The 16,399-nt window shown below is 45.0% G+C and overlaps 1 protein-coding gene across 2 annotated transcripts in view; it reads right to left on the reverse strand.

Annotated features, from left to right (window-relative positions):
• Window positions 1-3,191: 3,191 nt before the first annotated feature.
• LOC119442694 (insulin-like growth factor 1 receptor) overlaps window positions 3,192-16,399 on the reverse strand; it is a 178,640-nt gene continuing 165,432 nt past the window's right edge. For both annotated transcript variants that reach the window (XM_049662322.1, XM_049662321.1), the window contains exons 25-27: window positions 14,244-14,548; window positions 13,299-13,433; window positions 3,192-11,191 (exon numbers count right to left, since the gene is read on the reverse strand). In XM_049662322.1, the coding sequence (XP_049518279.1) occupies window positions 10,768-11,191; window positions 13,299-13,433; window positions 14,244-14,548 (864 nt within the window). In that variant the 3' untranslated portion in view covers window positions 3,192-10,767. The remainder of the gene's footprint in view (window positions 11,192-13,298; window positions 13,434-14,243; window positions 14,549-16,399) is intronic.

Consider the following 16,399-nt stretch of genomic DNA (forward strand, 5'->3'; position numbering starts at 1 on the left):
CGGCTCGGGTCTCATCAAATGCTTATTCGTAAAAAACGAAGTAGCATTCAGAAGTAGGCAGGGTCAACCTAGCAAATTTTGAGAACACTTTCTTTTAAGTACTGCGAGGTCACACTGACGCACGACGTTGAAAATGGGGCGCGAAATTCAAAACCGGGAGGTTCGATCGACCTTGATTTTCTCCCGCATTAACTAAACTTATTCTGCCGAATAACCGAAAATAGCGTTTTAAAAAATAACTTTCCACTCTAAACTGATTTCACTTAATGTAGGAACTACTGGTAAAGATAATTTCGCAGTAACTGCATTTAAATCTGCCACACTGATCAAGGTGGAATTACACGTACGGTAAAACGCACCGACTGATAAGTTAGAAGGTCGTCGTGCAGTGGTGCGTATTAATAGACGCTAGCGGGAAAGTTTTCTTCGGCACCTACTTTGGAAAGAGTAGAAAGATGGAAGACAGATCCGAAGCGGTTCCTTTGAGAGCCGCACAATCCGGCCGCATAGCCGTACCTTTGTCAAAGTCGACTACGTCAGCAAATGACCAAGAAAAAATGCTACCGAAAGCTTACGATGCGACCACCTATGCTTTGTCTCGTCGTAGAGAGCTCGGGTGTAGCAACTCTATACGGGGTGTTTAAGCTAACTTGGGCCAAGGATTAAAAATACAAACATAAACGCTACTCGTGTCGTATGGCGCAGTATTGTTCTGAGCCGTAAAGCCCCTATATTTATAAAAGTAGCGCCATCCACTTCCCTCCTCCTCCGTTCCACTATCGCGCTCGGCGCGACCAGCGCGATCGAGGCGCGATATCGACAGTGGCGCCGCCTGCGTCGGGCCTGCCGTGGCAGACGACAGCTAACGCGCTACCAGAGGAAATCCGAGGAAAACTTCGATCGCGCCCTGCGGAGACGTTTTTGAGGCGCGATTTTGCTTCGTCAGTCAGTAACTGGTCTTAATAATGCCGTTTTGGAAGTAGCAACGCGACGATGCGAGACGGCGCAAATATCAAGTGTGCAGCAAGCGTTTGCGCACGCCGGATGGTAAACAAAAAAAGCCTTTTGCCCTCGCCTTGTCGGTTGCGGCAACTTAAGGCGCAGCAGCATGCCATCACAACGAAGTTCTTGTCCCTAACACGTTTGATCCGTTTGTGCGTACAGCACTTTCGTCGCACAGGCCCGAGCATGGCAGTCGGAGCGCGCTGGAAAGAAAAAAATATACAAAAGCGCGACGCGAACTTCCACGTGACACGGATTGGCCAATGGGGGAGCGGAGGAGGCTGGGGCGACAGGAGGCGGCTAAGAGAGGGCGAGGAGGAAGCGCCGGGGTGAGCGCGGTGGCGGCAAGATCTAAGAATGGCGCTACTTTTATAAATATAGGGGCTTTACTGAGCCGTATGAAACACGTCATATTTTTTTTTTCAATTCGCCAAGCTAGGTAATTAACAAAGATGACTTAACTTTTTAATTATTAACTCTAGCGAAAAATCTTCAATGCATAAGTTGTAGCGCTTGTTCAGAAACATCGCATTAGTTCATCTGTGCCAAGATAAATGCCCTGTTTAATGTTTTTCCAGCCTTTAAGTGCGGGAAATTTGAAAAATACCACGTGCCTGCCGGCTAACGCACCGCGCCTTTAGTGCCCTCAAATGTAAGTTGAACGAATTAGCAAAGGCTGCTCCGCGCACAGAGGTCGATTGAACATGCTATCGGTGACTGAGATCGTGTTTTTAAGCGAAGCTTTATAGGCTCACAAGTTTCGGCGGTGGTGGTGGTGGTGTCACGCTGAAAAGTGGGCCGATCCTGGCGATAGTGCAGAAAGGGTCCAAGCTCAATGGCACATACCACGGACAAAAAAAGAAAGAGAGAAACAAGGGGTTGCAGAGAGAAACAATACGAAGGTTGCATGAAAGTAACAGTGAACTGGCTTATACCGGGTGTTTCAGCGAATACTTTCAAATTTTTTTAAAGGTTGCCTGTGGCAGATAGCACAATTCTAGTTCATGAGCTGGTATACTCGAACAGGCGGACATTACTTGCACGAAAAAAATTGAAATGTATAATCGACTAATAACAAAAAATCCCTAATTCACTTTTAAACTAATTACTTTACGACCCATATAGCAATTTACAAATTCTAGCCGTGGAGTTCGCAAGCCGAATCTACTTGGAATGAATTCTCAGGATGACACCAGTTTCGAGATACTATTTCCCGAACTTTGCGGTGAAATGCATTGGTGTTCCAGTTACTTTCTAGACAAAACATAGTTTTATGCAATGAAGCACAAAAGTAACAGGAACGCCAATGCATTTCACCGCAAAGTTCGGGAAATAATATCTCGAAACAAGTGGTACAGAATCCCTAAATGGTGCTTGATACATGTTTCACTTTTTTGTGTGCATGCATCTATCATCGCTATTCTTTCCTCAACAAGCATCACACATTTTCTTTTTTTTTTTTTGTGATATCGCTGCGTTTACGTCTTGCACTGTGCATCCGCCCGATTTGGAGTTTGCATTTCGTCACAGCTTGCGAACGATGCAGTGCAACCCGCCGTGGTTGCTCAGTGGCTATGGTCTTGGGCTGCTGAGCACGAGGTCGCGGGATCGAATCCCGGCCACGGCGGCCGCATTTCGATGGGGGCGAAATGCGAAAACACCCGTGTACTTAGATTTAGGTGCACGTTAAAGAACCACAGGTGGTCCAAATTTCCAGAGTCCCCCACTACGGCGTGCCTCATAATCAGAACTGGTTTTGGCACGTAAAACCCCATAATTTAATATTTTTTTTTACGATGCAGTGCATAAACAAAAATGACACGACGATAAAGTTGTCACCCTTGTGGTATATAAACATACACATTCCATGAGGTTACACGTTCCATAGGATGAAAGTAAACATAATTGTACGCATCACAGTTAGTTGTGAAGCATTTAATTAACTGCTTTTCTAAACCTTCGTTTCACATGTGCGTTGAATCTGCATATTTTTTTCAAACATGAAAGCTCTTATTACGAAAGGCAATGTTCCAGGCAAATCTGACTTATTTTGCTTGAGTGTTTGGTTAATGTTGGTGTCGGGTCATTTAATATGCTGGGGAGCACCAAGCACAACAAAAAGCTGCCTGGTGCTACAAGGTAGGAAAATGAAAACATCAAACAAGAAACACAGGGTACGTTGCAGCATATAGAAATAAATAATGGTTTATTATGACGCATAATATTGGCACTGAAGTCCAATGTGGGTCCAATGACCCCCATATACAATACATATGTATATATTTACACATAATGGTATAATGTCGCCATACCAACACAAGATGATGCAGTGTCCTATCTTACATATGTACACACATTTGAGAGGAGGGGTTGCCTCGCATAAGTGGAAGGAGAGAAAGAGATAAGGCAATACAAGGAAAGTGAGAAACACTGTCACACACACATTTCCACAGCTGCTTCAGCTGAAATAAATACAAACTATATACATCACAAGGACAGAGAAAAACAAAAGTGCAAGAGCCAATGGCGGGGGAATCATCCTTCTCTTTTAAAAACGCACGCCGCACAAATACACTTCTTCTGTCGTTAAAAAAAAGTAAGAATGGATCATGGTAAGAAATGTACATGCAAATGCCGAGATGTGTGTCAGAAAAAAAGAAAATGGGGGGATGTGACTCACCAGTACCCAGTGGCTGCCTTAGCGTTCCGAATATTGTATGTATTATTTTTACCCATCCTGCTTGGACCAATGAGGTCTGCATTATCGTGTAAATAAAATAAAAAGAGATTGCTAATCACAAATTGCGAATAAGTCATCAGTGCATGTATACAGTGTTGTCACAAAAAAAGGAGCGCAGTCAATTGACCCCGCAGTTGTTTGAATTAATGCTGTCCTCGATGCTTCAGACCTCGCACTTACCCTTGAATTTATGTGCACACAGCGTCTCTCACAAGTGTGCTCAAACTTGCACACGCTTCAACCTTCCCGACATAGATACACATGCCATTTCTTTAAGTACATTTGACATACACACACCCACACAGCATAGAGCGTATGCACTGACATCCACCCCGATTACCACGGACATGGCAAAGCGGCACTGCAGACACAACACCAGACACTTGCGGCCAGATACAGTGTATGAACTCCGAAACGCCAATGGCTTCAAATTCTGATAGGGTTTGCGACAGTCTTGTCACCTTCATTCGAGCTGCTACACAAAGGCATTGGCTTTCCATATATGTAGTGTGTTTGTAGCACTGAGCAAGTGGCAGATCTGAACAGCTAGACACTTTGTGCTACAGGTGTTTCATGCAAATAAGAAGGAAAAAATAAGAACAGGGGAGGGAAAGAGAGAACTGAAGCCTTTTAGAGAGCCTGGTATATAAAATGTAAAAATGGGAGATGACGCCGCCTTCACCACATTATGCTCTTCCTCTCTCACACTCTTGGCAATGCATCCATGCGATGAAGTACAGGTTGCTGTGAACAAGAACAGCGTGACAAGGATGCGGCTTCCCTGTCTAGCACAATGCAAAAATGTCTCGCACACTGCTAATGTTTCAAATGTGAAGGCATTCACCAAAAAGGCAGAGAAAAGATAATGTGAGCAAATAGGTGCAAACCAACCAAACGGCCAGGCGGTGAGAGGCATAGTGCACAATTCCAAATGTATCGAGAAGCATGCTAGAGAATGATGCATATTTGTTCTGAGGATGACATTATGCGCTGCTTCGCTGTCCAGTGGGATTATGTTGCAATGTTGATGATGCTGGGATGAAAGCAAAAAGTGTGTGTGTGTGTGTGATGTGGACACAATATGCACCTTGTGTACATGTATGAACACAAATATTAATTACTAACGAGCAGACGAAATGGGCTGACAGGATTAACCGACAGTCATTACTTCACGAGGGCCAGCCCAGGCAGTGCAGTACACGAGAGATGCACCAGAACAATCTTAACTGGAGAAGAAAAAGAAATAGCAATGGCAGAAACCAGAGTCTGTTTTTAAGTTTGAAGGATGTTACGACATGTGGCCATGATGACACTTTCCCTTTCGTGCAGGCATAACCTCACCTTAGGATGCACGCCAAGATTTCAGCTCTCCTCTGAATATTCAATAGAAGGCTTTCACAATTATTTTCTGTTGCAAGCTAGCTTTGTCTTTCAGCAAAAAGAATGTGCCTACACACACAAAAAAAGCCAAATGAATGAATTTCATGTTTTTGACTGTAGCACGATTATACGACGCACTGCCACTAAAATGCAATTAAAAAAAGTCTGCTTAAAAAAAGCACACTAAAAAGCTAGAAGTAATCAGGACCACTAGAATTAAAGCTAAGGCACCTCAGGCAGCAGTGACGCAAACGAGATCTTTTACCTAGATTGCAAATTCATGTTTTCAATCTTAAGAAAGTGATGAGCGCACAGTACCTGGAAACTGAAATTTTGATTGCAATGAAAAGGCTGAAGCAATGCCTTACATGCAATGCTATATAGAATGAATTCCAAGAATCACATCTAACCAATTTTGGAATCAAAATACTAGCAGTGAAACATACATTACACGGTAAGAGACCATACACAAAAATAAAGAAAGAGTGAGAGATTAGCCACAATTTTGCTGCCATTTCAACTCTACGAAGAAAACAAAGCATTTGTCTTTTTGCTTCGTGCAAAGGTGGACCATGATTTTCACTCGGCATATGCAGCCATTCAACTTGTCTTTACAATAAAAAACAGTGATGGTTGTCAAAGTTTCACCAGTTCAAACAAGCCTGCCTCCTAAATTCCAGGGAAAAAAAAAAAAAAAAAAAACAGTAAACGTCCACCATGTTTGGAATGTACCTTGACTTGACGGATCCCGACGCAAACCGGCGTCGTTTAGGAACATAGCTTGCTTGAAAGAAAACCTCAGTCAGGGAAAAATGATATGTAAAAATGAAAAGGAGAAAAAAAAAATTGCAGAATAAAACAGTGGAAATCAATGGCCCACAAAAGAAGATGTGCATCAAGTCGTTCTATCTAGTCAAGGAAGTTGTAAGCTACAAGAAGGCAACATCCATAGTCAATAGGAAAGTCTATAGACATAGTCCATAGACATAGTCCACAGACATAGTCTAAAGACACAGACAAGCAGGCTTTTTACCACAGTATGTAAGGTCATGGATGGGTGGGAGGGAGGATGTGGCATCTTGTCCAGCATGTTGTGAGTCAAGACAACATTCTGCACGTGACACCACGTGCTGCGATGCGGCTGTTTTGAGGAAGTTGTCCCTACAATCTCTAGGCCATGGAGTGCATCAATTGAAAAGCAACAACACAATGAAAAAAATTTAACATTAAATTGATGGGAAGCAAATTTTCATTATGGTGGAATGGATGGTTTTTGTTCTAGCAGTAGGCAATGAAACTTTACCTAATGTACAGCTATAAAATATGACACGTCCCAAGGGTGGGCCATCTCTTAATTTTGCTTGAAATTATGTTTTAATCAATATGTGCATTCAATGGCACGATGCCCATGATAATGCATTCATTCGCATGTGGCGTTCAAGAGATATACGTTCAAGAGATATAGAGCAATCAGATGCCACTGAAATTTTTCAGGAAGTCATCTCATGAGACAACGACCTCAGCGAAATTAAGATAAAGCTCGACTTCTACGTGAAACAGGCCAAAATGTCTACAACTATCTAAGATGAATAGACCAGTCTAATCTAAGCGAAACACGAGAAGTGCTCCTGGAGGACACCCAAGAAAAGGGTAAAAGTATAAAACCAATGTGAAATATGATTGAAACTCCTTTCCCACATAGCTGCACACAACATCCGCTATGCCTCAATTTTCAGATGGCAAGACGCCTCATGTTAGCTTTAATTATTTCCCTTTAGACAGCACAATGTGCACAAACCGTTAATGCTGACGATGGCCTCCTACATACAAATCCAAATTTCATAAGGGTGCGAAGAAGGTGCCTTGAAGTAATGCGCAACACCCTAAATTCAGTCGAAAACACCTTTCCGGTGATCACTTCCTGCAACGAATGCAACAGTCGGGGCAATCCCAGACATGGCTGACACCGCACATACCAGTGGTGCAATGCACACCAGGAACAGCCTTGAGGGCGGGAGTTGTGACGTAACAGCATGAAATTGACGGTCTGAAAGCTTTGCAAGATGCATGCAACTAGAGAGAGAAGAAAGAAAGAAACATGTATGGAGATGTGAAGCGAACTTAAGGCATCACAGCCACAACATGAGAGTACAGGCAAGCTTATGAAGGTACTACAAGCGAACCAAAGATTGAGACGCTGTTTTCCTCCCAGTGAGCACTGTTTTCTCGCCACCATCTTTGGCACCATCGCACGCACAAATGGGGGGAAAGGAGGGGCAAAGGATGAGAAAGAGAGAAGATGCTTTCGGGACACTTAAATAATAAAGACCACAAGAAAACATAAAGGCACAAGTACTTCCAAAGAGCAACAAAACACGAAGTGGGTACATGCACCCTCTGTTTTCACCAGCCTTTCACAACAGTTCACATTACTAGAAATAAACACAAATAATATGACAAAGGCAGCAATAGAAAAAAAAAGAATGCATGATACAATAAAAAGGGGGGGAGTACATACAAAGCATAAAATATGAAAAAAAAAAAGGTGATAAAGGCAACTGGAACAACAAAACCATGGTAAAGCAACATGAACAAACAAACAAAAGTGAAGGTAATAAAACACCCGTATGGAAAGCAATGTCGTTCTGCCACTGCCAATTGACTGCACATATCTGGATCGCAAGTTTGCAACAACACGCAATGGCTGCGGCGCACACAGCTAGGCACATGAAAAGAGCGCTGGAGTGATATCGGGTGGCCCAGGAGATGCAGCAGTCAACAATCGTGCCGCAATACAACTGCTAATTTCATGCACGGTTACAAAAGTGTTCACATTATTTAGCCATCATGTGCGTTGCGACAAATGTCAACGACCAACGCAAGGTTCATTTCAATGCAACTTGTCGAGTGGACATAAAGGAAGCTTAAGGGGGGAGGAGAAGTTCATGTGCTCGACCACAAACGCGAGGCAGCAGTTGCACTGACAACACCAATACAAAATGTCTCACTCAGAAAGGGGGAAAAAAAAAAAGAGCTCGCACTACATTCAGCCACTGAGCAGACCAAACACGAACGAAGAGCCAAAAGCAGATGCAACAAGAAAATGGAAAAGAATGGAAACATAAGCATGAGCAACCTAGGCATGATAGTAACCTGAATGTTGTGGGAGTGCAATCTCGCCACAGAGAAGAGCAAATGAGGCTGGAGACTAAATTCACAGGTGTTAAGAAAATTTCTACGGGGCCCGCCCCTTGTTCATTCTCTACTGCAGCTAAGTGGAAATGGTTTTAAGGCCAGTGATTTCAGGTCAAATGCACCCGTGCTCAGTGAAACTATCTTACACAATTACGTACAAACAAAGGAAGAGGCAAAAGATGTGACTAGATGTGGTGATGATCGTGGCATAAAATACTTAAAAACAATAAGCTGGTGGCATGATGAAGCACCAGCCAGAAGCATGCGGAAGAAATTAAAAAAGAAAAAAGTAGAGAACGACGATTTAGGTAAAAGATGACTTTTCTGCCATATGCAGATGCATACCCGCTTGTATACCTTGTGCTGTTACCCTAACCCCTTCCTCTCCAAACAAAATGCCTTGACATTAGAGTAGGCAAGTGCAATACATATGCAAGGCTAGTGCATACGAATGAAATGGGGCAATTTCCAAAGCAGATTCAGTGCAGAAGTGCTATTTAACATGTACGCAGTGACCCTAAATAAATTTGTTCAGCGATAACACAAAGTAATAGAACGAGCTTTTGAGAGTAACTGCAGGAAAACAGGCTTGTACTAGCTGACATCTCAAGGCCGCATGCAGCATTGTGTTTACATGATGCACAGTTGTGGCAATGCGATGCTCTCCGAGGTGACGTTTTAGCCTAAATGGACATGCCATGAAGAGTAAAGAAATGATGAGTTATGTGATACCAAAAGCGTGTCGTCAAAAGCCCTGAGGGCTAAAACCGCCACATTCAACAGTAAAGTTCCAGGATGACTATGACGACTGCAAAAGCAAAAGACGCTGCTCTTCAGTCTTTTTAAAAGGGGGTTGCTCTGGTGCTCTTGCCAACAAAAGCGTTGACCTCGTGGCTTGTGTGCAGTGACGTTGTGGCCACTTTTAGTAAGCAAGATTGACAGTGCTTAAGTGCTGGAGGCACCAGCCTGACATGCTTCCTTTGATCGTGAAATCTCTTGCACTTCTGAAGGGCAAACTTCATTGCCCATTTCCAAAGTCTGTGCATTGAATACAGGCTCATTTTTTTACCCCCAAAAGCAATGGTCAGTGCAACTGCGGCCTTGTTTGCTAGCACGAAATATCGCGTGATGGGCATTTATCTAAACCACCCTTAACACTATGCAAGGTTATACACAAATGTTAACTCATGTTAGGTGGAAATGCCCGATCACGTAAAAGATCCTCACACACTTCCTACTACAATAAAAGGCTACAATGCTGTCTTTGAACTGCTTGTCACCACAACGCGGCGTGCTGTTACAAATCGACGATCAGAATGGCTAGGCAGCGACTTGCTAATGTTACTGCCGCTACAGCACAAATGTCAGGCTGTATGATGGACTGCAACTGGACAGACGTCCCCCAAGATACATGGCAGGCATTCAGTCTTGTGTTCACTGGAAACACGCTTAACACATCCAGAACACACAGTGTACCATGACCACAGCAATGGCTGCACCTTCCATCTAAACCATGAGTGGAGCTCACCGCACCTCTGTGCAGATGACAAAGCGAATGAGGTGATCATCTACAGCAGTGATCCTTAGTCAGACTGACAGTTTCAGGTGCTAGAATAAGTGATACAGGCCTGCTGAGAAGGCCTGCACAACTTTTACAGTGGCATTCCGAAGAAAATCCTGTGCAGCTACACTTCCATCAACATAGTTGGGACTAATGTGGTTTTCAACAGCAACTGTTCAGCCCTCAAGTATGACACACTCGGGGCAGCCTCTATTGGTCAACAGTGACCCAGACTCTCCCCAGATGCACACAAGAACTGCAGAAAAGCCACAGACTCTACCTTCATGTGCTGTGCCATCACCCGAAATGCTAAAACTGCATTTCCGCAATGTGTTTTTTTCAGCAGCATTAAGTAAGTGTGCTACTAGAAAGACCTCACAGCAGTGGGTGAGTCACATCAGGGCTAACACAAACACACGGTGCACTCTGTCGGGCCTCCTCCTCTGCCGGTGTGATAGCCCTTGTCGTGTGGACTGGCTGACGGGTGCTACACCCAGGTGGGGCCCGAGAGCAGCACGCCATCCCACAAGGCGGACAAACAGGAACAATGGTGACGGCAGAAGGCAAGGGAGGTTGCAACGGGCCTCCTGCTGGGAGGAACCCCTCTCACCCCTCCTCAGCCACCTGGCACGCCCACTGTGTCGCAGAAAACCCCTGGGACCCTCAGAGCCCTCAGGTGGACCAGTGCTAGCACGCAGTAGTCCGGCTTCCAAGCTGTGGAAAGCACATGCGTCCATTCACAATGCTCCCGTTGGACAGGTTGCTCACCTTACTCCCTTTGCTCCCATCAGAGGGAGGGAGCTCGTCACCTGGCCGCTGCTGCTGCTCTTCACGGAGAGGAGAATTCTGTCCACCATGCGACGGTGGCATGTACACCGACACAGGCGGTTCACCGGCATCCAAGCTCAAGGCTAGATCGGCAGCAGTCCATGTCGGGATCATCATCGTCGTCTATCTCGTCAGAGAAGCATCGCTGCAGGTGGTCTTCATCCATGTCGTCGAGCGACGACACATCCGGCACAAAGCCACGAGGCCGCTGCTCTGAAGCGGCACTGGGAGCGTTGCAGAGCGGAGTCTCTGCCGTCAGGTTCTCTTCCTCCTCTTCCTCGTCAAAGTCGCCAGCAGTGGCGCCAGCACCATTCTTTTCCATGGGCACAGACGAGCGCCTCTCCTGGTTTTTGAGGTAGCAGGTATGGTAGAAGGAGACGTCCTTGAAGTGGGGTCCCACGTCATTCAGGAGCATCTCGATGACTTGCAGGAAGTTTGGTCTTGACCGTGGGATGCGCTCCCAGCACAGCTTCATGATCTGGTACCTGCGAGACAGCGAGATTGCACCTTTCATGCATGCCTGATCATCTTAAAGAAGATGTACAAAAAGAAAGAATCTTGCAAAGATTATAGAACTCGTATTTAGTGCTATCCACCAGCGGCAGCATATGTGCTTGTTCTTCAAGCTCACATATGTACTTATACACAAGCATGCTCCCAAATTTTGTGGAATAGGGAAGCCACAAAAAAAAATTAATTTTCTTTCAGCCTTGGCTTGCCACATGCAAATTAGAGGAGCTATGGAAATCAGAAGTTGTCCATCACAAGTGTGAGGTGTATTCTTTGTCAAATAGTTGTTTGTAAAAAGCTGTGCAAAAATTCTGCCTTTTAGTGAACTTTGTATACCAAAAACTTATCCATCTATATAGGGCAATGTAGTCAATCAATGCTCATGTACACACTGCTAACAAGGTATTACAGAAGCTTCCCCGCGCTTGTGAATTGTGAATTTGCTTTATCAATAAGCCTTGTTCTGTTTCCCTAGTCCTTCTCTACACATCGGTCCATGGAAACCAGCAGAGCATTCGAGGGAAATGGACAAGCATATCATTCAGGAAGTTACTTTCTAGAAATGGCTTTCAAACCACAGTTTCTGAGCCTCAGCATTAACAGAATGGAAGATTCAATAATCGCCTTGCTAAAGACAGCATGCATGAGCTACTCCAATCTGCAAATAAAACACACAGTCATTTGGCTCAGCCATGACACTAGAGGTCTATTCAATTCGCTTGCACCACCTGAACCAGTTTACGAGGTGCTGCACCCTGCTATTCATTTCAGTGGTACAGCAATGACACCCTCTGAACCATGGTGTTAGTTTAAAAAGGTGCAGGAATGGTACAGAGCTGGTTCACAGTTTTTCTGCACCCTCGATACTGGCGGTGCAGAATATGGTGCAAGTACAAATCAGCAGCGCAGCAGACGACGCAGCAGGCAGGCGTAAGCGCTGTTGAAACCCTGCTTACCGAGTCCGCTGTGTCTATGCTACGCAGGGTATTTATACGCCTCAGAAGTCAACCATACCTGCAGTTTGGGACCTCTCAAACTGACGCAAATAGTGCACTTAAGGTGGACAAAACATTGCACCTGCACTGTGTCTTCACCTCCATATTCGTTTCAAGTGTCATGTTGTGCCTGCACCACTTAAGTTGAGCTGCACACAATTTCTGAACTTCTCGTGCCCCTCCCTGAACTGGTTGCACAGTGGAGCAGGCAAATCAAACAGACCTTATATACAGTGGAATCTCATTGATACCATCTTCACGGGAACTGGAAAATTAAATTTATCATTCAAAAATCGTATTAACCGAAATACATTGCTCCTGTAATACATGGCTGGGAAAAGAATGAAAAACGAAATTATCCTGAAAAGCGTATTATGCAGTATCGTATCAACGAGATTCCACTGTATGTCATGGCTGAGCCAAGCATGGAGCCCATTGCAGATTATATTGCACCAGGGAAAGAATCATATCTCCTTTCTACTTTCTCTTCCGATTGCAATGAACATGGTTGAGGGAATAAAATACTTCTTCCTAGTTTTTCCAATGTGTAAAATTTTGTCAGACATTTTAAACATTGTTTTACAGTTCTGGGGGGCTATTCTGTAAGAGTCCACCTAGTGGACTGTCCACTTCGGCTGTCGCCATTGGCTGCCGCTTCACAAGCGCGAAGGTGCCAGCCAGTCTCCTTCACGCTCGTAAAGCGGCAGCCAATGGCGACAGCCGAAGTGGACAGTCCACTAGGTGGACTCTTACAGAATACCCCCCCAGGTGTGATCAAAATGAGCATCACTTTACTTATACACACAAACATCTATACTTCGAGGTTAAAAAACCTAATAGAACAATTTTCAAAGTGTCTTCAGTTGTCACTGCAAACCTTGCTCAGTGTTTAGTGAGAGAGAGAGAAAAAATAAACGCGAGAGAATAAAGCTTCAAAGAGCGAGGCACGCCAAATCATGCCCAGCTGATTTGTTTTAAATAGTGCATGAGTGAATAAACTACAACAAATATGACAAAGCCACAAACAAGGATAAGATGCTACTGAGTGAAAAAAGAGGTAAAAAAAAAAAAGAATAAGCCCACTTACAGTTTCTCAGGGCAGTTTTCTGGCTTCTCCATGATGCCGCCACTGATGACATACTTTAGAACCTGCTCATTAGACAAACCTTGGTAAGGCTGGGAGGCCAATGTCGCCATCTCCCACAGCACTACTCCATATGACCTGCAGGCACCAGAGAATTCCAATGATGTCAAAGATAGCCATTGGCAACAACATATCCAAAGCCTATCAAGCAGCAAGTGTTTGGATTATCAAATAAGGGTTAGCCATTGCTGTTGGACTGATGAGCACTTAACAAGATAAGTGTACTGTGGAACAGGCAAACATAAATGACAGCTAGAAAAAAGTTTATACACAAAATGATAAGTTTATTGCAGAGAGTCATAATTTCAAAATTCTAAGAAGATTAAGAAAAAAGATAAGTAAGGCTGAGGAGGTACGCTTGCACCAAGATAACCCTCTCTTCAATTGTTCCATTTTCAAAAGCCATGATGTGACTGGCACTTTGGCATTCCACACGAAAAATTTTCAGCCTAAGTTGAGCAGACAGCAGCAAGGACTAATGGCATATCGTAATGCCAGCAGGAGAGGTATGTACACATCATGAGTGTGATGACATCACTCTGCTGTTAGGGATTTTAGCGGGTTGCAAACTAAATCATACCACACAGGCAAATAAAACAATCAGTGAATCAAGAATAAAACACAGCTTCCAGGTACTATACTCGTGGAGTGAAATGTGACAGGAAAATTTCAAAGTACAACACTCAACAAGCAGAATTACTGAAGAGTGTGATGTCACGCCACTACGCATCTGGCTGCCAGATGCGTCATGAACTGTTGTCTATGCATAGGAGCCAAAACTACCCCGATGTAACATGAACTAGAGAGGGCGGAAATGAAAGTACTTGTATTAGTTAGGCCTAAATTAATGTGTTTCATTTCGTGAGAATACCACCACATGCTACTAACCAGACATCCGAATGGCTGGTGAAGATTCCATCCTTGAGCGATTCAGGAGCCATCCAGCGCACAGGAAGCAGGCCCTTGCCCCCCTTTCTATAGTAGTCCGTCTCGTAGATGTCTCGCGTCATGCCAAAGTCACCAATTTTGACGGTCAGGTCCTCCGCCACCATGCAGTTGCGAGCAGCCAAATCCCGGTGCACGAACTTGTTCGCTGTCAGGTACGCCATGCCGTCGGCTATCTCGGCTGCCATCTGGAGGATCTGCTTGAGCGTGGGTGGAGTGCCTCGCGGTCGAGTGGTCTCGTCATTAGGCTGTCAGGTGAAATAATACCAGCAGGAACGGGGTGCAAAGAAGTATTATGAGTACAATATCTCACTTCCATCTTCCTCATCTGTACATATCATCATTATGAGTAAATTATCTGTACAGATAATCATCAGCGTACGTCCCATATTCTTCATTGTTATCTCAAGCTCGGCAAGAATAAATAAGTTCGTTATGGTGTTAGTAAATGCAGTCTCTATTGGCCACTGCTCGTACAGTAGAAGCTTGGTGATACAATCAAACCTCGTTACTTTGGATCTCAAGGGAGTAAAAAAAATGTCCGAATTATCCGAATGCCGAATTATCGAATGGACAACAAAATCTGCATATGAACAAGGCTTTTATTCCATACCTTCACATCGTAAAGAAGTCCGTGATGGTTGTTTGTTTTTTCGTCGAAAGCTGGACGGCAAGGACGACTTTTCGCACATGCGTCAATCCGTCCAGTGCAAGCGTGCCGCGACGTGCGCCGCGACGCGCACCGCGTCTCTCTCGGCGCACGTTGCAGCGTGAAAGACGCGCACCGCGAAAGCAGCCACGAAACAGGTTTTTCTTGGCGCGGGAGGGATCGCTCCTGGACCGATTTTTTGCGGTTTGCCGTGTGCCGCGGATGAAGGAGACCAATGAGAGCAGCCCACTTCAGTGACGTGCGCGAGGGAAACTGGTGTCATGCGGACCTGCCCGACCGCTTGTTTTGTACTCGCGTCCGCTGTTAGCCAGAAACTCGTTTCACACTATCGTCTGCACGCGTCAGCTCCCGGACGGAGCTGACGAGAAGGGGGGAAGAGTCTAGGCTGTCACGTGATTGCCGCAGCGGCGCGCTGCCGGTTGGTGTGGCCGCCCTGCCGCAGCTGCGTTTTGGCCACCGCCGGCGCACCACACGCGTTTTGCCGCTAGTGTGTACGTGCCAGTACTGATTTCTGTGCTACAAAACTCCAAAAACTCACTTCGGTGCCGGTCTTGGCCTGTCTCCAGTCCGAATTAAGCGGTGCACGTGTAATTTTGTGCCGATTTAACGAGAGTTCGCTGCCATAGACATTTGTACATTTTTGAAGGGATGGAATCAGCAGGCCGAATTATCTGAAATAACAGGGGCCGAATTAACGAGCTTTGACTGTACGATCACGTCAGATACGATTTTCAGGATGTTGCGAATTTTTGAGTAGTCCTTGCCCAAGTCCATTCATTTACAACATGCTAAATTTCGAATGTTGTGAACCACTTTTCACACCGCGGTGGATGATACAAACAATCAAGCTGCTGTGCCAAACGCATTCCTGTTGCCAGGGCAAACTACGTCTCTCCACCTTGACACAAAAAGCTTTCGCTTTGTGCCGTAATATGCAACTTGATGGCAGTTTTCATACACCTTGTAACTTTACCTGAGCCAATCTTGCCGCGTCAGCAAGATCGGCGGCATTCGCGGCATTAGCCTTAAATCTGTATTCCACGCCTTCCGTCGTGTTCGGCGCCCGATGACAACTCGAAACTTTTCTACCTTTGCACCCGTCAGATTGCCGATACAAAGTAGCTTCGCTGCCAGCAAAGAAAAGTAAACAGATTCCCCTATCTTGTGCAAATCATGACCTTATAACCATGAGGCAGCAGCTAGAAAAAAAAAAGACAACCAGGCAGACCTTCAAATGTCTGCCACAGAACATATGAAGTGCACTGCTCGCTGCAGCCAAATTGTGCACCAAAAAAGCGCGCCAGTAATTCAAATTTGTGTCAGTCAATAGGAGTGCTCCCTGCACGCCACGTGACTGCAGTAGTGAATTGTGACACCAGCTGTCCCTTTTCGCGCTTGCTGCTGCTTTTCTTTCTGCATGGAGAAATAC

Source organism: Dermacentor silvarum, chromosome 2 (assembly GCF_013339745.2).
Source record: "Dermacentor silvarum isolate Dsil-2018 chromosome 2, BIME_Dsil_1.4, whole genome shotgun sequence".
In the NCBI taxonomy this organism is placed as follows: domain Eukaryota; kingdom Metazoa; phylum Arthropoda; class Arachnida; order Ixodida; family Ixodidae; genus Dermacentor; species Dermacentor silvarum.